The 22263-nt window shown below is 44.9% G+C and overlaps 1 protein-coding gene across 1 annotated transcript in view; it reads left to right on the top strand.

The window, feature by feature from the left end:
- Lmx1a (LIM homeobox transcription factor 1 alpha) overlaps positions 1–6339 on the top strand; it is a 140926-nt gene extending 134587 nt beyond the window's left edge. Inside the window, exons 6-8 of the mRNA XM_041662967.1 lie at positions 838–907; positions 4112–4282; positions 6135–6339. Of these exons, the coding sequence (XP_041518901.1) occupies positions 838–907; positions 4112–4282; positions 6135–6295 (402 nt within the window). The 3' untranslated portion in view covers positions 6296–6339. The remainder of the gene's footprint in view (positions 1–837; positions 908–4111; positions 4283–6134) is intronic.
- The last annotated feature ends 15924 nt before the right edge of the window (positions 6340–22263 follow it).

The following is a 22263-nucleotide window of genomic DNA, read 5'->3' as shown; positions in this document are numbered from 1 at the left end:
GCTTACCAGGGAAGATCTTAACCTGCAGCTGTGTTGGGTGGGAGAATCATGCCGACTCACTGATTCAGCTTCTTTCTCCCAGCATTCTGTTCTGTCTTCTCCGCCTACCTAAGGGTTGGCCTATCAAATGGGCCTAGGCAGTTTCTTTATTAATAAGAAATCACTCCCACATCATATTTTCACACACACACACATACATGCATGCACACACACACACACACACACATACACACACACGCACACACACACACACTTACCTATTAAGATCTCACCGAATGGCAGTGTTTCCCAGAGCCCAAGTTGAGAAACATTGGGTGAAAACAATTGGGTGAAACTGTTGCTCTGGTGGACAAGCTTCTGTCGTAGAGTACAGATCTCCTGTGGTGCCTCAAACACAGAGACCGCAGATGGGAAGGAGGCAAAAGAGTATCTGGGCTCATCCCATGTCCCATCCATTGGGCAGGCCATGCTCTACACCTATCTGAGACTGTGAAACACACATCCACATATTGACTGCTTCACATGAAGCAGTTCCAGAGCAAGCAGCATGTGGTCCTTCCTGGGAAGGAGGCCCTGTTTCCGAGAAGCCGGGTTGTGCCACACTTCTCTGCCAGCTACATTCCTGCTGCTGCGAAGTAGGAGAGCCCTGGCCCCTATGCGTCTGAGTCATGGTACCACGCCTGGTGTGTGAACAGAGTAAAAGCTGGGGGTTGCCCCTTCTCCTTTAGGAACAGTCCTTTCACCAAAGGGGAAAGGTCATACCCTTCCTGTTCTCCCTTCCCATGTGGACCCACCCTGGGCCTCTGACCTCTAATCCTGTGGTCCTCTCCTCATCAGATGAAGAAGCTGGCCCGGCGGCAGCAGCAACAGCAGCAGGATCAGCAGAACACTCAGAGGCTGAGTTCTGGTAAGCTCTTCCCAGCCAGTCCTCGCTGCAGTTCAGGTCTCTGCTACCTGAGGCCTTCAACTGAAGTGCTCTGAGCAACTTATCCCTAATCAGTGACGTGCCCCTTTGCACCTGTTTGAGAGACGATGATTTAGGTAAATACTAAGTTGAAGGTAACTTGTAAGAATGTTGAGGGCACCTAAACTCAGATTCAGAGCAGTTGATTGACAGTGGTAAAGCCCCTTGTCTGGACCGTAAATACTAGGTTGAAGGTAACTTGTAAGAATGTTGAGGGCACCTAAACTCAGATTCAGAGTAGTTGATTGACAGTGGTAAAGCCCCTTGTCTGGACTGTAAATACTAGGTTGAAGGTAACTTGTAAGAATGTTGAGGGCACCTAAACTCAGATTCAGAGCAGTTGATTGACAGTGGTAAAGCCCCTTGTCTGGACCCTGCAAGTGTCAGGAGCATGTGCAAAGTCAAAGGCATTATCCAGTTTCTCTTCTCACCCAGTCCTCCTCATTCAAAGTGAATCCATTACTAAAAGATACTGCTGACTTGGCCTTCTGCTAGCTTTCCATCATTGTGATAAAGTTCTTGACACAGTCAACTTAAAAGGAATAAATGTTTATTTGGGCTCATGATTCTCAGGATCTCAGTGGTGGTATAATATTCTCTTTAGAGTCCAGCACTAAAACAGTCGCTTATTCTCAACATCTCGAGCAGCCATGAGTCCCTTTCATTCACTGCCATTCACTCCAGAGAATGGCTTCTGATTATGGTTGAGATATCATTTGCCTGTGAAGACAAGCAAATACTTGGCCTGCAGTTTGAAGCCATATCAGTTTCGCTAAAGAACAGTAGTAAGTTTCCCAGTAGGGCCTATGACCACCTCAGCTTGTTTGGTTTTCAGTAGGCTCATAGTATCAGGTATGCATTTTCTCCAGGGCCGTGAGCCTCAACTCCAATCTGAGAGCAGTTGGTTACTCCCTAATAGCCATGCCATTGTTGCATCAGTGGGCACATCTTGCTTGGCGGGTTGGCATCATGGTGTGTAGGATTTATAGCTGGGTGAGACCAGTGATGAGTTCTCCCCCACCCCCAGCAGACTACACAGCACCTCCCAGCATTATGAGAACTGTACAGCAGGGAAGAAGCTTCCAGATCATTTCCAGCTTGATTTCTTTATATCTTGGGTATATGGTGCCTTCTGCAATAGGGTCTTATCATCTACATCTGAGGACTACCAAGAAGAATAGCAAGAACTTCTACTCCCTGGGGAGTCTCTGGGGCCTCCCTGACCCAGAGAATGTGCCCCATACCTGGCAGTGGAATTCTTGTTTGTTAAACAATGGCTTTTAGGAGCAGCAAATTCTAGCCGTGTGGGGTATCTCAGTAGGTTTCCATGTGATTTTCTCACAAATATTTCATTTTGATTGTTTGTGGCCTCCTATCTTCCCTATCCCTGACCCCCATCCCTGCTTAAGCCTTTATGTCTCAGTGTATCTCCTTCCTATCCCCATGTCTTCTAATTTTGCCCACTTCCCTTAAGGAAGTTTTCCTCCCCTGTTGGTGCCATTCTAGTTTCTTAATTTCTACCCACGTTCTGAGTTAAACACACAGATATAAATATTCAGAGTTTCGGTCACCTATGAGAGAGAACATGTGATATTTGTCTTTCTGGGCCTGGGTTACCTCAGTCTATATACTCTTTTCTGTTTCCATCCATCTACCTGTACATTTCATCATTCCATTTACCAGTATTTATACACGGAAAAGCTGCTTCAGCAGTTGCTGGGGATGGGTGGGCAACACATTGAGCAGGAGTCTTGAATTCTGTTCTCAGCTCTACCCCACTACAAATTTATTCGATCTGGAAGCAATCCATCTTCCGTGGGACTGTGCGTTAGGATGCATGCATCCCCAGAGAAGAGTAGTCATGCCTGCTCTCTTTGTCACGTAGGGTCTCTGAAGCCTTCACAGGCATGAAGGTGACTTGGCAAGAGACATGCCAGTTGATTCCATGTAGACCAACAAAGTTGGGAGAACACTGCATCAGGTCGTCATGAAAACGCAGTGCTTGGGACTCTGCTGAGGGACTTCCCAGGGCAGCTGCTAGGGTAGCCTTCAGGAAAGCCGGAACCAGTGGGAAATATCGCTGGGAGTTCATAGAGCCGTGCTTATACTGAGGACGAGGAGGCAGGAAGATTTGCTCTTCTCATATACATCTGCACACAAGCAAAGTGGGCTGCAATTACAGAGCATGCCGACTTTCACGGGATTTTTATTTCAACCCTATAAGGTCATATAAGTCTCTCTTGACTGATGAACTTGTAACGGGTTATTTCAAGAAAGATGCTTAGATCCATTTCCTCAAGTGGCTGCCAAACCTATATAGTATTCTAAAGTTTGGCTTCCCAGTCCCCATCTCTGTCCTCTACTGTCTTGGCCTCTGCTGGGCACAGGATGAGAAACACAGATGTCACCCTATCCCTTTCTAGTTGGCAAGTAAGGAAAGCAGGACCCAGGAAAGTAAAATTATATAGCCACAATCACCCAGTTTGCTGTCATAAGCCTCTAAGCTGGTCTTCCATGATTCTTACAAACTACTGTTTCTGCCCTTCGGTAATCACCTCCAGCATGGCATATGGGGAGTAAGAATGTGACCTCCAAAGCCAGGTCATAAGGGACACAGTGGGTCCTCTCAACCCCACCCTCTCAGGATAGATTATATACATGAATGAAATTGTCGAAGAAAGTAAATAAATAAAAAGACAGGTTCTTCTCAGCCTTCACCCTCTCAGAAGACATTGTATACATAAATTAGATTGTCAAACAACAGATTAAATAAATACTAAATAAATAAGTAAATGTAATAGCTTGTTATTTTCTAACTTGGGTTCTCTTGAGTCACGGTTCTGGGAACAGCAGGCTGTCATGGCGTGAGAACCATGAACACTGGATACCTGGTAATGAAGTCTTTTGTGAGTTCCTGGGATGCCAGTTGAAAATGATCAGTCTTGGGACTGGAAAGATGGCTCAGAGGTTAAGAGTACTGGTTGCTCTTCCAGAGGTCCTGAGTTCAATTCCCAGCAACCACATGGCGGCTGATAACCATCTTCTGGCCTGCAGGCATACATGCAGACAGAACACTGTATACACAATAAATAAATATTTTTAAAAAAAAAAGAAAAAAAATGATCTGTTTTCTTTTTGGTCCCGCAGCCCAGACAAACGGTGGTGGGAGTGCAGGAATGGAAGGGATCATGAACCCCTACACAGCCATGCCTACCCCACAGCAGCTGTTAGCCATTGAGCAGAGTGTCTACAACGCTGACCCATTCCGACAGGGTCTCACTCCACCCCAGATGCCTGGAGATCATATGCACCCCTATGGTAAGAGAGACTCAGTATCTATGGGTTCCCTCTCAATTTGCTTGTGTGGGCTTCTCACTTTCCTTAAATGTATCAGCATTTCTGAGGTCCTTTGTTGAGCTTTTTCTTGTCTACTTTGCCTTGTAAAGCAGTGTTCAAGGGATATGGCCTGGGGACTCTAGTGGGATGGAGTAAATGAGTGGAGGGCTCTAAGACGTTGCAGTTTTACATTAAGAAGGGCAGTGGTCAGGCTGGAGAGATGATTCAGTGGTCAAGATCACCGACTGTTCTTCTGAAGGACCTAGGTTCAGTTCCCAGTACCCACGTGGCTGCTCACAACTGTCTGTAACTCCAGTTCCAGTGGACATACATGCAGGCAAAATCCCAATGTACATAAAAAGTAATTTTTAAAAAGAAAGGCAGTGGTATATACAATATGTAACTTAGCATGTGGTGCAATGTGCCATAAGTTCCCCTGATGAATAGACAATAAAGTTTGGCTCAGCAATTCTGTAAAACTCGGTATCAGAGACATAAGGTGCACACCCTTTGCCAACTTCTTTTCTTAAATATTTTTGTTGCTATGGTCAGGAGTGTGACTCCATGAATACAATTCTTTCTGCACATACATGAGGACATGAGCTCAGATCCCCAGTACCCATTTTAAAATCAGACAGGGCTACACATATTCATAGTCCCCAGTGCTTGAGGGGCAGAGGCAGGTAGATACCTGGAGCTTGCTGTCCAGGCTGTCTCACCAAATTTGTGACCTTCAAAAATGAGATAGAGAGCTACAGAGGAAGCTGTATGGCATGGCCTTTACATGTACATGCTCACACATGTGTGTCAAACACACATTAACATATACAAGCACATACATCACATACATACACAAGCAACAGAAATGTCTTGTTAAAATCCCCTTTACTTTCCTATGTCACAGATTAAGCAAACACTTACGGAGGTGTGGCCTTTGGAGACCCTTAGTGACCAATCTCAGTAATATTCTAGTCTGTATGTGTGTCCCCCCAGTGATGTCCATCTTTTTTCCTCCGTAAAAACATATGCTGCATTTGAGCCATTTCCACTCTATCACACAGGGGAGAAGGGCAGATGAGGCTTTGTTTGCTTGCTCATTTTGCAAGTCCTTCCTTATACCTTATAACTTTTAGCAGAATGAACAATTAAAACTCAATGGTATGTTTTAGGTGCTTGTTTCTGCCTCTCCCATTGACTTGAAGTGCAGGTACACCCTGCCAGGCCTCCTAGTTGCCGATTTCAGATTGCAGTGTTACCTCAGCTGTGACAAGAGTGACATTCTGGTCCCTCTCCCCAGGGTACAAATCAGTTGAGACCAGGGGCCTAATCTTCCTTTGCTGTGAGCACAAACCTGGAGAGACGGGGCGGGGTGGGGGGACTTGGTACCTTCCTGCTGCCTGAAAGGACCAATGTTATCTATCACAAGATCAGAACGTCACTTGAAGAATCCATATATGCTTCTTACCATCTGTCCTTGAAGAGCCCTTTGTGAGGCTGAGGACCTGCAGGATCCCTGTCTGTGTCCTGCCAGCCTTTGGTGATGGGTCATGCGTACCCCACATTTACTATATGGACACCCTCACTGTGCATAGCTTAACTCATGTGACTTTATACTTATCCAACTTTGGACATGAGATCTCTATAAGACTCCAGACCCGAGCATTATGATGCTAATACTCCTGGTATATAGCAGTCCCCATCCCATACCTCAACACTTAGGTTCTCATCCCCAGGATGTGTTCGGGCAACACGTGTTGAGTTCAGCTGAATTTCCTAACACGTAAGGGTGTTACTTCTTCCAGATCCTCATGCCCATGTTTCATCTTCATTTCAGGTGCTGAACCTCTATTCCATGACCTGGATAGTGATGACACTTCCCTCAGTAACCTGGGTGACTGCTTCCTAGCCACAACAGAAGCAGGGCCCCTGCAGTCCAGAGTGGGAAACCCCATTGACCATCTGTACTCCATGCAGAATTCCTACTTCACCTCTTGAGTCTTCTAGAATTTTGTGGCTGGGCTCCCATATGGAACAACCATACTGTGTGAGGGGTTGCTGACTTTAGGCTGGGGAGGCCAGAGAAGAGGTGGGCTGGGGAGGGAGGCTTTGTTGGGGATGCTGTTGTGTAATGACATGGTTGTAGCTCAGCATTTCCAAAGACTGGATACGTTATGGATCGCATAGTTTAATGTTTCTAATAAGAATCTTAGTGTTAGATATGAAGATGTGTTTATCATTAAGGACAGGGACTTTTAATATAGATATTCTCAAGCAAGCTAGATACCTAGGGACTCCTAACAGCTTCCCACCGTTGTGGAGAAGTACTTGTCAAGAGGTGCCGTATGTCTCTTCATCTACACACCAATAGACAGACAGATAGATGTGTGTGTGTATGTGTGTGTGTGAGAGTGTGTAACCGTTCATACTTTATCATCAGAGTTTATCCCTAATTATAACAGACACCAACTGTACAGCAAAAGTAACTTTATTTTCAGTGTGAACTGTATTTAAGGAAATGCTTGATGCACTTAAGTTATAAAATGAGATAATTTACTTTTATAAACTTTATCTTTAGTTTGGAGAGACTGACTCATCGGCAGGGCAGAGAGGGCTGCTCCACCCAAGTCCTGTAGCTTTGAGTGCTCGAGTGCTCGTTCTGGTCTCAGAGTATCACTGAGGTCTAGAAAACAACTCCATATGGCTGGCCGCATCCTGGAGTGGACTCTGGCTCACACTGGCATTGAGTCCCTCGGCCTGGGTGGAACAGAGCAAGCCCTGACCACGATTTTAGGCTTGTTGGTATGTGGTGGTTGGGCGGCATCGGCAAGGTTCTTTCTACCCCAGACTCAGCCTCAGTGAGTGTGGATGAAGTTGATAGCCACACCTACCTCCCTCTCTACGAGTGTGGATGAGGTTGATGCCACACCTACCTCCCTGGGGACACTGAGGCTCCATCCAGGACATGATCAGGGCTTAGACTTCAATCTGATATGACTTAAAATATAGCCAGATCATGTACCTGATGACAGAGGACACCTGGGACCACAGAATAGAAAGTTCCTGCACCCCAAGCCCTACCCCTCAGCGTAGCGCACACGGCAGAGGCACAGCTCCAAAGGGTGGAGAGAAAAACTCCCTCTGAGAAGGTGGAAGAGGCGTGGTGGATGGAATTCTAAAGCAAGTGTTGACTGGCACACCTGCTTTTTGTTTGTTTGTTTTTACCTTTTTAAAGGTCATTTAAAAATGACTGTCTGCACCCAGAAAGCCTGAATTACTTGTGATCTCTGTTTGTCCCTTTCTTGAAGGCTCATAGTCTAGAAAGTCATGGGGCTCATAGAAGCAGAGAGGGCCAGGCAGGTACCCAGGGCTCTTCCCTTCAACTCACTGTGATGACCTTGAGCACAAGAAAACCCAGCAAGCCATTGACACAGGGGCAGTTCCATACCCTGAAATTCAATTATGGTGCTAGGATGGGGTCTTCTGTGTTAGGATTCTCCTGGGAAAACAGAGTGAGTCACGGGGAAGACAGAAGGACTCCACTGAGAGGGGTTGTGACAGGCATGGCCCCATGCCTGGGGACATCATCAGAGCCTTGAACACACCCATGTCACTCTCTGCAAGACCAGAGGAAGCATGTCCCTTAGTGGTAGAGTCTGTGTTGTGTGATTTATTTTTGTGCTCTTCTTTCTAATTTATGCAAACCATCAGGAACCCCTAACCAGTCTGTTGAGTGAGGTGGGGCAGGTGCAGGTGGCACCCACCGAAGGTGTCTGTGTTGCTGATTGGTTTGAGAATGTAGCAGATATTATGTGACTGAAAACAAACAGAGATCCTTAATTCTACTCTTTAATGACATACCGAGATGAAATTAAAAACCTCTTACAAATGGCCTGTGGTTTATTCTGGGGAGAAGGGTGGGCATGGAACCGGGGAAACATGGGAGTTTCTTTGGCAAAGCTGTGGAGGACATGCTGTGGTGAAACTTTGAATAAACAAGACCAGTGGCTGCAGTCAAACCTAGATGGAAGGTTTCTGCAGCCCCTTGCTGAGATGGACAAGGTCCTTACGTTTCACCCCACCCCCGAAGGAGGTTCTAGAAACATTCCACTATCATTCTACAGCTCCCTTGTGATAGAGACTGCAACATGCACTATGTGATATTAGCTTGGGATTAGCATGAAGGCATGCTGAAGAAACAAGAATTCTTGTGCAGGGCTGGAGATAAATGCCTACCACAATGTGAGAGCAGAGAAGCGGCCAGTAGTGTGGTTCCCCGATCGAGTCTCCTAGAATTCTCAGCAATTTCGCATTTAAGTTTTCACTGACATGGAAGAGAGTTTTGGTTAAAAGATCCCTCTCTCTAGCGCACTGAGAAGGCTTTGCTCGTGGTTTCCAGGCTTTTCCTGGGAACTGGCTATCTCCGACTTTTGTTCTTCTCTTCTTCCAACTCTGAGCGTGTTGAGATCTAAATTCCCCTTGAACAAGGTACTTCACCCTGCAGACCCAATAGAGTGACAGAGATGGTACTTGTCACTATCCTCAGAGAGAAGAGGGCACTGACTATGGCATATAAAGCGCTTTCCCTGACAATGGAAACATGGTAAGGAGTGGCTTGATTGGTCTCAGGACTTGATCAATGTTGAGAGGCTTATGGAAATCTCAGGCCATGTGTGAAGAAAATGGAGAAGACACTGACTCACCTGAACTGAAGAGGATCTTCTTTGCTTCTCTCCAGATAATTCTTTGCTAAATCTCAATGCAGTTATCACTTAATTCAAGGCAGGCATGCTCATGTTGTGTGGAAGGCATGAAGAAAAATTCTAATGTTGAAAGCATGTTAACAACCACTCCCCTCCCCCCCCACGAAAAATACATAAAAGGAGTTATCAGTGCTTTGGAGATTTCTCTTGCCTTCTCCAGGGTCACACATGGGGATGGGGTGGTGGGAGAAGGGAGGCTGGGGTTAGAGTGGAGAACCAACAGCCTGATCAGGAGAAATGAGTTGTCTTAATTCCGATCAAAATGGGAAGGAAGTGGAATTAGCCTGTCAGTTCCAAACTCAAAGACAAAGTCCAACTGAAATCGCATAAAATCTTTCTCTCTCTCTCTCTCTCTCTCTCTCTCTCTCTCTCTCTCTCTCTTTCCCCCCCCTGAGAGATAAGATGAAAACTTAATACAGTTTACCTTCAATAAAACAGTTCTACAAAGAGTCACAATTGAATCAAAACCAAATGGACACATTGTGTCCCTGATTCTTGCTTCCAATAGTACAACCTTAGTCCAGTGACAGGAAGGGGAGAATCATCTTTAGGGGTCTCAAGATAAGGCCTTGGGTTTTTTATGCTTGAAAACATAGTCTTTCTGAACAAATAGAGAAATTTGTGTTGCCTGGGAAACACCCTGCACTTGCCTCCAAGATGAACTCTCAACCTTCTTCTCCTTGTCAATAAAAGTGACCGTTGACACTGGTCTGTCTGTGAAAAACAAAAGCAACAAATACATGTGAGGTCTGTGGACTCTGCCATGCTGCTCTCCAGCATTTAGTCTTACAGGGCACACATGAGCCAGTCACTGGGGAAGCTTCCTGGCTGTATGAGCAGTTTGTTGCTCCTTTGCTTTGTGAAAGGTTTTGCTTTCTACTCCTCAGTTCTTACGAGGGAGTGGCTGTCCCAGAAAAGGACAGATATATTCCGTCAGGGTGAAAATGACCTCTATCCCCTGCCAGCAGCTGCAGTCTCTAAAGACACTGCCTGATGACCTCCCCACATCCCTCCAGAGCAGGATCCAGAAGGATGGTGGGTGGCACAGCCCTTGTGGGTGATGCATCAGCTGGTCCCTAGGTGCCACCCAAGTGCTTAGGAAGAGAAGAGTGCCTCGTACCCCTCATTTATGGTGGGGAGGGCCTAGCTAGATAATTGTCCAGATTGCCACTTTATCTAAACCCTTTCACACCCTTTCCTAACACACTCATTTATTCATCTCTTTCATTCAACGAAGAAGTGTTTGGAAGGATGGGGAATGTGCTGTGTTCTGGGATGGGTTAAAAACAAACAAACAAGCAAAACAAAAAAAGAAAGCAGAAAGAGGCAAAGTCCCTGACTGATTAGACATGGCAACTTAGGCAGGAAATAGCTGGTGCAAAGTCTAATCAATTGACCTTGGACAGTATGAAGAGAGCAAAAAGATTCGCTGCCTGCATGGTAAATTGCTTGGGGTAGAAAGAATCCTAGGGATTCTCTGGTCAGGTCCAAATAGCTTGTCTTATATGCAATATGTCCTTGGAATCAAAGAAAAGGGGCCACTGTCAATCAACACATGTTTATTAAGTCTGGACATGGACATTTGCTGCCCTATGCAGCCCATTTCTGATAACATCACTCTGATATCCTTTGGGGAATTGACCTTCCTTAGTTTGTTAGTCTTGGAGGATTGCAAGTCAAGGTGACCTGGTGGGCAGTCATCGAGGGACAGGTGTCACATGACCAGTGCTCAGTCTGCCACCCTCTTCAAATCTCTGTGGAGCAGCACTAAGTTGGGCACCCAATGGAAATTGGTTTCTTCCTGGAGATGCCCATATCAGAATGGTCAGATAATCCCTGCAACCCAGACACCCAAAACTGCCCTGACTCCGCCTGCTTCTAAGACTTCCAACAGACACAGATCGAGAGAAATCTGCTTGCTCTTGCCATAGACCTTTGCTTGCTTAGAGTAACTCAAGTGGTTCATTTATTTTGCAATGATCAGTCGGTATACTGACAGAGGCAGAAATGGCTCCAGCCCTTTCCCCTCTTGGGTCATCAAGCTAGAAAAGCCAAGGAGCAGGAGCACAAACTTTGAATTGGGACATCCTGCAGCAGCAATTCTGCTCCTTAACCACACTATCCCCCACCCTGACCCTCTCTGCTTCCTTACCCACACAGGACCCTAAAGATGATTCCTGCCATATTGGTCTAAGAAAGAGAAATGCAAAATAGATGCTTTCTGGAATGTGGTAGCAATGATCATAGTTCTCCAGGCAAAAACAGTGCCTGGTATAAGGCAATGGGGGTGAGGAGAAATGAGTTCTGCATTCAGGAGTCATCTGGTGGTTAACAATAACCGGGGCAAGAGACAGGAGAGGGTTAAAGGCATTTAAAATGGGAAACACAGTGGGACCTTAGGAACCAATAAACACCGCTTGGCATTTCCTATTCTTTTCTTGCCTTAGAAAATCACTTTTGATAAGTACAGGCACACGCATGGGAGTGGGGTGTTTATACCAGACATGTGGGGTGTCAGGCTTGTGCTGCCATTGGTCTGTAGCTGCTGCTGATTTCTGCTCTGGAAATTAGATGGGCTCTGAGGAGAGGGCTTTGTGGGGAGAACAGAAATTCAGAAGGGTGAGGAGGGGAGAGAGAAGGGGTGGATCGGCACTGACCTTCCTGTAAGTATGGAAACATTCCATCAACAACCTCCTTTTGTCCTCAACGCTTGCCAGATGGCCAGCCTGAGATTTGCTGGCAACTGCTTCCAGGTGGGGTGTTCCATGTGATCTTATCAGAAGAGGGGAAGGCTGACTCAGAGTGACCTTATTTCAATACCATGCTTTGCAAAGACAGAACAGAACTGTGTGGCTTGTGGTCTGTGGAGAGGCAGGGTATGGCAGAGAAACGACTTGAACCAGGCCTCGTGTTAACTATATAGTTAGATAGTAAACTATTAGGTTATGATCTAGATATTTGTTGTCCAGGAAGAAAAAGATGGCACCCCCCCCCACTCCCAACAGTGGGACCAGGGCTTATCCTGGGTGCCTGAACTGGCTTTTTGGAGCCCATTCCCTATGGTGGGATACCTTGCCCAACCTTCATATAGTGAGGAGGGGCTTGGTCTCACCTCAACTTGTTGATTCCTAAAGGGAGGCCTTACCCACTCTAAGAATGAGGATGGGGGGGTAGAATGGGGAGAGGTGGAGGGGTGGGAGAAGTGGAGGAGGGGCAAATGGGGCTAATATGTAAAATGAAAAAAAATTAATAAAAAAGATTGCATCCCCAGTGTCATCATTTTCCAGTAATCGTGTCTTTAAAGGGTTGAATGTAATTGTTATAATTTTAGTAATATATTTTACTAAACCCTATATGTCCTAACATTACTTCTCAACATTTCATTAGCCACATGTGGGCAGTAGCTAGCATAATGGACAGCACATTTAGAAAGCCTGGACCGAAACATTTTATTTCAATTATCCCAACAGTAGAAAGAAAGCTCTTTGGCTTTAGTTTGAAATGCGTGAGCAGGATGCTCAAATGTGGCTCAGATACTCCAACACTTCCGTGCCTGTGCTGACTGACCGAGCTGGAAATGGATTTTCTGACCTTTCCTTGCATCTTGTCTCTCTGTTCTGTCTCTCTCTCCTCCCAGGCCTGCCCTCAAGGAAGTGCTGAAGCAATGAGACAAGGGCAACTTGGCCAAATGGCTGCGTCCTTCTCCGAGATGAATACAAATAGTGATTGAATCTGGGTCTATCTGACTGTCAGTCCTTGTTAAATATTTCCTCTATTTTACTACCTAGGGTGGCTTTCCATGGCTTTATACTCACTGGTTAGCTACTTGCTTTGTGCATTATTTATGTCCTGGGATGAGGGCCAGGTTTGGATTGAACTGGTTTCCCTGTGTCCACTGAGCTGGATGCCTTTGTGCATGCGTGGAAGTCAGACTGGGAGCAGCCACAACGATGAATCCCACATCTACTGAATCCCACTCTCCACGTGCCCACCTCTCCCTTAGTGCTAGTTATAAAATAGACGCTTGTAAAGCAACTTGCTGCGTTCGACTAAACACCCCAAAGAAGATAAATGTCTGGCCTTTGTTTCCATAAAGGAGGAAACAGATATACTCAAATGTTCAAATGGGAAGCCAGCAGGGTGGCCTTCTAGTCAGTCCCTGACAGAGATTAGATGTCGCTGGAGTAGATGTCCATTTACTCTTCCAACAAGAAAATCTTAAGCACCAACGAGATGTCTGGTATTATTCTACAACAAGGTAAAACAATGAGATAGTCATGTCCCTACCTTTATGCAGGACAGAAACAGGCACACAGAATTATAATAAGTATATCACACACATCGAAATAGAAATCTGTAACAAGTAGTGTGGCGCTACAAGGAAGGGCACACAGACCTGGGGAGTCTGGCTAGGTTCCACAGAAGTTATCTCCATGTTTTGGAGGGATAAGGAAGTGGCCTAGAGACAGAGAGATCTGGGGAACTGGGTGAGGTTCTGCAGAAGCTATCTCCTTGTTTTCCTCTTAAAAGAGGGAAAAGGAAGTGGCCTAGAGTCACACAGATCTGGGGAGTCAGGCTAGGTTCTGCAGTCATTCTCGCAATGTTTTAAAGGGATAAGGAAGTGGCCTAGAGACAAGGAAAGGAAGAGGGTTCTAAGAAAAAGCATCGACATCAAGCCCAGGTGCTAAGAAAGCAAAAGAGGAAGCAGGAAGACAGCTCGTATGTGAAGGCTACTGGCTCTTTAAGAACAGCTGAGAAAAATACTAAATGGCTGAAGCTCACTCCCCAAGGGCTTTTCTTGTATGTCTTGTCCATTAAGATTTAAGTATTTGAAATTTAAAGAAATTCAGAAGTGTTTATTAATAAAAATAGCAACGATTTACTCGTTATGTCCTAGCATAAAAGTTACATTTAAAAGAAAAACCCTAGCGCGTCGCCGCCGCTGCCGCCTCCGCCGCGGAGGAAGACAGGACCTCCCGCGCTCCTGCAAGCGACCCCTTGGCAGAGTCCCACCACCTCAGGCCTCGGGCCAGCGGCCAGGAGCTGCCTCCCCCAGCCCCCGTGCCTCTTTCTTCCTGGCCCACCCAGCTTCCGTCCAGACCCCTCCCCACTTCGCCCCCACTGCCCTCTTTTGGCGCGTAGCATCGCCCAGCGCAGCCTATCTGGGCGCTGGGTCCGAGTAGCCGGGGCTCCCGGGGGGCAGCAGTTCCTTTGTTTCTGTGGCCTGCCTGCACCAAGCGGGGTAGGCGCTTTGTCTGCGGGCTGCCCAACCAGCAAGGAGGCCTGATCTTTCGGCGCCAGGAGACCCAGCATTGGGGTGAGTTTCTGGCCCACGGCGCCAGCCTGGGACGGGGAGCTCGGGGGTTTCTTGGCCCCCTGTCCTGCTTGGGCTCTCTGCTGCCTCTTTCTTCCTGGCCCACCCAGCTTCCGTCCAGACCCCTCCCCACTTCGCCCCCACTGCCCTCTTTTGGCGCGTAGCATCGCCCAGCGCAGCCTATCTGGGCGCTGGGTCCGAGTACCCGGGGCTCCCGGGCGGGCAGCAGTTCCTTTGTTTCTGTGGCCTGCCTGCACCAAGCGGGGTAGGCGCTTTGTCTGCGGGCTGCCCAACCAGCACGGAGGCCTGATCTTTCGGCGCCAGGAGACCCAGCATTGGGGTGAGTTTCTGGCCCACGGCGCCAGCCTGGGACGGGGAGCTCGGGGGTTTCTTGGCCCCCTGTCCTGCTTGGGCTCTCTGCTGCCTCTTTCTTCCTGGCCCACCCAGCTTCCGTCCAGACCCCTCCCCACTTCGCCCCCACTGCCCTCTTTTGGCGCGTAGCATCGCCCAGCGCAGCCTATCTGGGCGCTGGGTCCGAGTAGCCGGGGCTCCCGGGGGGCAGCAGTTCCTTTGTTTCTGTGGCCTGCCTGCACCAAGCGGGGTAGGCGCTTTGTCTGCGGGCTGCCCAACCAGCAAGGAGGCCTGATCTTTCGGCGCCAGGAGACCCAGCATTGGGGAGACCCAGCATTGGGGAGACCCAGCATTGGGAGAGCCAACATTGGGGAGAGACAGCGTTTGGTAGGCAAGGAGACCTAATCCGGTAAAAGAAGATCCATAGGGAGCATTTGGAAGAAGAGATGGGCCGACGTCAAGGCAAGAATTCGCCCAACAAGCTGAAAAGCAACATGAAGCTACCAGAAACAAGCGACCTCACAACGGGAGGACAAGAACCCCTTAATCAAGAGGAAGGAGAAAAGATTGACTTCATGAAAGTGATTGACACCCTTAAACAGCATGTAAAAAACGCCCTTATAGAAATGGATGAGAAATATAACAGAAAGTTTGAAGAATTGAATAAATCAGTGAATGATACCATAGAAAACCAAGGAAAAACAATCAAACAGATAATGGAAACAGTTCAAGACCTGAAAACTGAAATGGAGGCAAAGAAGAAAACACAAACAGAGGGCCGTCTGGACATGGAAAATCTAGGTAAACGAATAGAGACTACAGAAACAAGCATAACCAGCAGAATACAAGAGATAGAAGAAAGACTCTCGGATTCTGAAGATACCATAGAGAAAATAAACACACTGATCAAAGAAAACAGCAAGTCCAACAAACTCTCATCACAAAACATTCAGGAAATATGGGACACAATAAAAAGACCAAACCTAAGAATAATAGGAGTAGAAGAAGGAGAAGAAGGGCAGCTCAATGGTCCAGAAAATCTATTTAATAAAATTATAGAAGAAAACTTTCCCAACCTAAGGAAAGATTTTCCTATGAAGGTGCAAGAAGCATACAGAACACCGAATAGGCTGGATCAAAAAAAAACATCCCCTCGCCATATAATTATCAAAACACAAAGCATACAAAATAAGGAAAGAATATTAAGAGCTGCAAAGGAAAAAGGCCAAATTACTTATAAAGGTAAACCTATCAGACTTACACCTGACTTCTCCATGGAAACCATGAAAGCCAGAAGGTCCTGGTTAGATGTACTGCAGAAACTGAGAGACCATGGGTGCAAGCCCAGATTACTATACCCAGCCAAGCTTTCATTCACTATAAATGGAGAAAATAAAATTTTCCAGGATAAAAACAAATTTAAACAATACGCAGCCACAAATCCAGCCTTACAGAAAGTAATTGAAGGAAAATCACTAACCAAGGAGTCCAACAATGACCACAATACCTCAGACATCTAGAGACCCTTCACCAACACAAAACAAAGAAGGGAAACTCACAAACTCTACGACTAAAAAAAAAAATGACCGGAGTTAACAACCACTGGTCATTAATATCACTTAATGTCAATGGACTCAACTCACCTATAAAAAGGCACAGGCTAAGAGATTGGATAAGAAAACAGGATCCAACATTCTGCTGTTTACAAGAAACACACCTCAACCACAAAGACAGGCACCTACTCAGAGTAAAGGGCTGGGAAAAGGCCTATCAAGCAAATGGTCCTAAGAAACAGGCAGGTGTGGCCATACTAATCTCTAACAAAGTTGACTTTAAACTTAAATCAATCAGAAGAGATGGAGAGGGGCATTTTATACTCATAACAGGAACAGTTCATCAGGATGAAGTCTCAATCCTGAACATCTATGCCCCTAATATAAAAGCACCCACGTACATAAAAGAAACATTGCTAAAATTCAAGGCAGCCATCAAACCGCACACACTAATAGTAGGAGACTTCAACACTCCTCTCTCACCAATGGACAGGTCAATCAGACAGGAACCTAACAGAGAAATAAGAGAATTAGTGAAGGTAATGAATCAAATGGACTTAACAGACATCTATAGAACATTCCATCCAAATAGGAAAGAATATACCTTCTTCTCTGCAGCTCATGGAACCTTCTCGAAAATCGACCACATAGTCGGTAACAAAGCAAACATCCACAGTTACAAAAAAATATTAGTAACCACCTGTGTCTTATCAGATCACCATGGATTAAAGTTAGAATTCAACAATAATGCTACCCCCAGAAAGCATACAAAGTCATGGAAACTGAACAGTCAACTATTGAACCATAGCTGGATTAAGGAAGAAATAAAGAAAGAAATTAAAGTCTTCCTGGAATTCAATGAAAATAAAGAAACAACATACTCAAACTTATGGGACACTATGAAAGCAGTCCTAAGAGGAAAGTTCATAGCACTAAGTGCCCACTTAAAGAAAACAGAGAAAGCTCACATTGGAGACTTAACAGCCCACCTGAAAGCTCTAGAAAAAAAAGAAGCAGACTCACCTAGGAGGAGTAGAAGACTGGAAATAATCAAAATGAGGGCTGAAATCAACAAAATAGAAACACAGAAAACAATACAAAAAATCAATGAAACAAAAAGCTGGTTCCTGGAGAAAATCAACAAGATTGACAAACCACTATCCAAGCTAATCAAACGGCAGAGAGAGAATTTGCAAATTAATAAGATCAGAAATGAAAAGGGGGACATAACCACAGACACAGAGGAAATTCAGAGAATCATTAGATCTTACTACAAAAGCCTATATGCCACAAAATTGGAAAATGTAAAGGAAATGGATACTTTTTTAGATAAATATCATATACCAAAGTTAAATCAGGACCTGGTGAACAATCTAAATAGACCTGTTAGTCGCGAAGAATTAGAAGAGGTTATCAAAAACCTCCCTACCAAAAAAAGCCCAGGACCAGATGGTTTCAATGCGGAATTCTACCAGATCTTCCAAGAAGATCTAATACCTATACTCCTTAATGTATTCCACAAGATAGAAACAGAAGGGTCATTACCAAACTCCTTTTATGAAGCCACAATTACTCTGATACCAAAACCACTCAAAGACTCAACCAGGAAAGAGAACTACAGGCCAATCTCACTCATGAATATCGACGCAAAAATCCTCAACAAAATACTGGCAAATCGAATCCAAGAACACATCCGAAAAATTATCCATTATGATCAAGTAGGCTTCATTCCTGAGATGCAGGGCTGGTTCAACATACGAAAATCTATCAATGTAATCCAGCATATAAATAAACTGAAAGAAAAAAACCATATGATCATTTCATTAGATGCTGAAAAAGCATTTGACAAAATTCAACATCCATTTATGTTAAAAGTCTTGGAGAGATTAGGGATACAAGGGTCATACCTAAATATAATAAAAGCTATATACAGCAAGCCGACAGCCAACATCAAATTAAACGGAGAGAAACTCAAAGCCATCCCACTTAACTCAGGAACACGACAAGGCTGTCCACTCTCCCCATACCTCTTCAATATAGTGCTTGAAGTTCTAGCAATAGCAATAAGACAACATAATGGAATCAAGGGGATTCGAATTGGAAAGGAAGAAGTTAAACTTTCGTTATTTGCAGATGATATGATAGTGTACATAAGCGACCCCAAAAACTCCACCAAAGAACTCCTACAGCTGATAAACAGCTTTAGTAATGTGGCAGGATACAAGATCAACTCCAAAAAATCAGTCGCCCTCTTATACACAAAGGATATGGAAGCAGAGAGGGAAATCAGAGAAGCTTCACCATTCACAATAGCCAAAAACAGCATAAAATATCTTGGGGTACATCTAACCAAGGAAGTGAAAGATCTATTTGACAAGAACTTTAAGGCATTGAAGAAAGAAATTGAAGAGGATACCAAAAAATGGATGGACCTCCCTTGCTCTTGGATTGGGAGGATCAACATAGTAAAAATGGCAATTCTACCAAAGGCTATTTATAGATTCAATGCAATCCCCATCAAGATCCCATCAAAATTCTTCACAGATCTGGAGAGGACAATAATCAACTTTATATGGAAAAACAAAAAACCCAGGATAGCCAAAACAATCCTATACAATAAAGGATCTTCTGGAGGCATTACCATCCCTGACTTCAAACTCTATTACAGAGCTACAGTAATGAAAACAGTGTGGTACTGGCATAAAAACAGAGAAGTCGACCAATGGAATCGTATAGAAGACCCGAATTTTATCCCACAAACCTATGAACACCTGATTTTCGATAAAGGAGCTAAAAGTATAAAATGGAAGAAAGAAAGCATCTTCAACAAATGGTGCTGGCACAACTGGATGTCATCTTGTAGAAGAATGAAAATAGACCCTTATCTATCACCGTGCACAAAACTCAAGTCCAAATGGATTAAAGACCTCAATATCAGCCCGAACACACTGAACCTGATAGAAGAGAAAGTGGGAAGTACCCTACAGGAGCTGGGCACAGGAGATCGCTTCCTATGTATAACCCCAGAAGCACAGACATTAAGGGCAACATTGAATAAATGGGACCTACTTAAACTGAGAAGCTTCTGTAAAGCAAAGGACATAGTCAATAAGACACAAAGGCAACCTACTGATTGGGAGAAGATCTTCACCAACCCCACAACAGACAAAGGTCTGATCTCCAAAATATATAGAGAACTCAAGAAACTAGACTTTAAAACGCTAATTAACCCAATTAAAAAATGGGGCACTGAACTGAACAGAGAATTCTCAGCAGAGGAAGTTCAAATGGCCAAAAGACACTTAAAGTCGTGCTCAACTTCCTTAGCAATCAGGGAAATGCAAATCAAAACAACTTTGAGATATCATCTTACACCTGTCAGAATGGCTAAAGTCAAAAACACCAAGGATAACCTTTGCTGGAGAGGCTGTGGAGGAACGGGTACCCTCATCCATTGCTGGTGGGAATGCCATCTTGTGCAACCACTGTGGAAGTCAGTGTTTCGGTTTCTCAGGAAATTCGGGATCAACTTACCCCTGGACCCAGCAATACCACTCCTGGGAATATACCCAAGAGATGCTCTATCATATGACAAAAGCATTTGTTCAACTATGTTCATAGCAGTATTATTTGTAATAGCCAGAACCTGGAAACAACCTAGATGCCCTTCAATGGAAGAATGGATGAAGAAAGTATGGAATATATACACGCTAGAGTACTACGCTGCGGTAAAAAACAATGACTTCTCGAATTTTGCAGGCAAATGGATGGAAATAGAAAACACTATCCTGAGTGAGGTGTCCCAGACCCAAAAAGATGAACATGGGATGTACTCGCTCATAATTGGTTTCTAGCCATAAATTAGGGCCACGGAGTCTACAATAGGTGAACCTAAAGAAGCTAAGTAAGAAGGTGAACCCAAGGAAAAACATATAGTTATCCTCTTGGCTAAGGGAAGTAGACCCAATTGCCGGGGAGAAAATTAGGATTTTGGGGGTGGGGTGGGATGGGGGTAAGGGGAGATGGGGAGAGAAAAGGTAGAAGGGAAGGAGGGGGGACTTGGGGAATCAGGAGAATTGGGATAAAGGAAAGGTGGATAGGGGAGCACGGAACCACAATTCTTAGTTAAGGGAACCACTTTAGGGTGAGCAAGAGATTTGACCCTAGAGGGGCTCCCAAGTGCCCAACATGAGGTTCCCAGTTAGTTCCTTGGGTAGCTGAGGACTGGGAACCTGAAATGACCCTATCCGAGAGCAATACTGACGAATATCTTGCATATCATCATAGAACCTTCATCTGGTGATGGATGGAGACAGAGACAGAGACCCACACTGGAGCACTGGACTGAGCTCCCAAGGTCCCAATGAGGAGCAGAAGGAGGGAGAACATGAGCAAAGAAGTCGGGACCACGAGGCGTGCACCCACCCACTGAGACAGTGGAGCTGATCTACTGGGAGCTCACCAAGGCCAGCTGGACTGTGACTGAAAAAGCATGGGATAAAGCCAGACTCTCTGAACATGGCGAACAATGAGGGCTGATGAGACGCCAAGGACAATGGCACGGGGTTTTGATCCTACTTAATGTGCTGGCTTTGTGGAAGCCTAGCCAGTTTGGATGTTCACCTTCCTAGATATGGACGGAGGGGGGAGGACCTAGGACTTGCCACAGGGCAGGGAACCTGGACTGCTCTGTGGACTGGAGAGGGAGGGGGAGAGGAGTGGGGGGAGGGGTAGAAGGTGGGAGGAGGGGGAGAAGGGTGGGAGGAGGGGGAGGGAGATGGGAGGCTGGGAGGAAGTGGAAACTTGTTTTTTGTTTATGTTTTTTTTCTTCTTTTCTTAATAAAAAAATTATTTAAAAAAAAAAAAAAAAAAAAAAAAGAAAAACCCTATTACTCAGCTCACCAGTGAGTTAGTATTACACACATTTGTTTTACAACTCTACACATCTCTTCTTTCATGTCTGACAGGAAGATTCTCTGGCCCCCTTCCACACTCAGTCTGCTTCAGTCTGTTAAATTTCATTCTGGACATTTTCACTAATATGCTTATCCAGGGAAGACCAGCTTCCATCTATTTTAAAGACCATTTGGATATTCTTACACATCACATCCAATTTTTGGCTTTAAAAATATAGTTTATTTGGATCTGAAACCCATATTCTATGTTATATTTAAATGTATAGATGCCTAGCACTTACATCTTGGTTTCTCTTACCACCTTCAGCAACTATCCCGGGAGAAATCCTTGAATTAGCAGGGTAGGTGTAGGATACACAGGGGAAGGACACACTGGTGTGGGACATACAGGTAGTGCTCTGGTTTATATTGGAGTTATGCCCTGGTTAAACTATCAGAAGACGCAAACATTATAAGTCAAGATGCATTTTCATATACCGTGGACTACCTTAAATGGTCAAAGAATACTGAAAGACATCACCTAGCACAAAGCTTATTTTATAGGAAAGTGTTGGGTATCATCATGTAACATTTTGTACTGAACACACAAAGCTAGACTTGCTCTTTGGATACTCGCCATTAACATATAGCTAATGTACACCAAAGTATTGTTTCTCCTGAATGGAAATTCCTTTCGCAGCATTATAAAGTCAACAGATCATAACTGTAGCTGTTGTGGTAGGGTCTGTGTACAAGATGAGGTTTGTCTACTGGAGGCAGGATCCAATTGAAAGAGTCACTAAGTGTCAAAATGAAACAATTAAGCACATTACTGAACTATTATAGGATGATAACACAAAGTACAATATTAAAATATGTATTAATATTAATAAGTGATCAGATAAGTGAAAGAGATAAATTCCCTTCATGAAGGAATCCAATTTATATGTGTAGTCCATCCTCAAACAGATGAGGCTTGATTCCCACTTTTTAAGTATGAGCTGTACGTAGGTGGAGGCCGCTGATGATGACTTCCTTGCAAAAAAATATGAATATGGATATAAAATAACACACTAGGGACATGTAACAA

The sequence above is a fragment of the Microtus oregoni genome, unplaced genomic scaffold, assembly GCF_018167655.1.
Source record: "Microtus oregoni isolate MIOR12 unplaced genomic scaffold, Mior012 000013F_ref0000133, whole genome shotgun sequence".
In the NCBI taxonomy this organism is placed as follows: domain Eukaryota; kingdom Metazoa; phylum Chordata; class Mammalia; order Rodentia; family Cricetidae; genus Microtus; species Microtus oregoni.
This window is presented reverse-complemented; position numbering and strand designations above follow the sequence as displayed.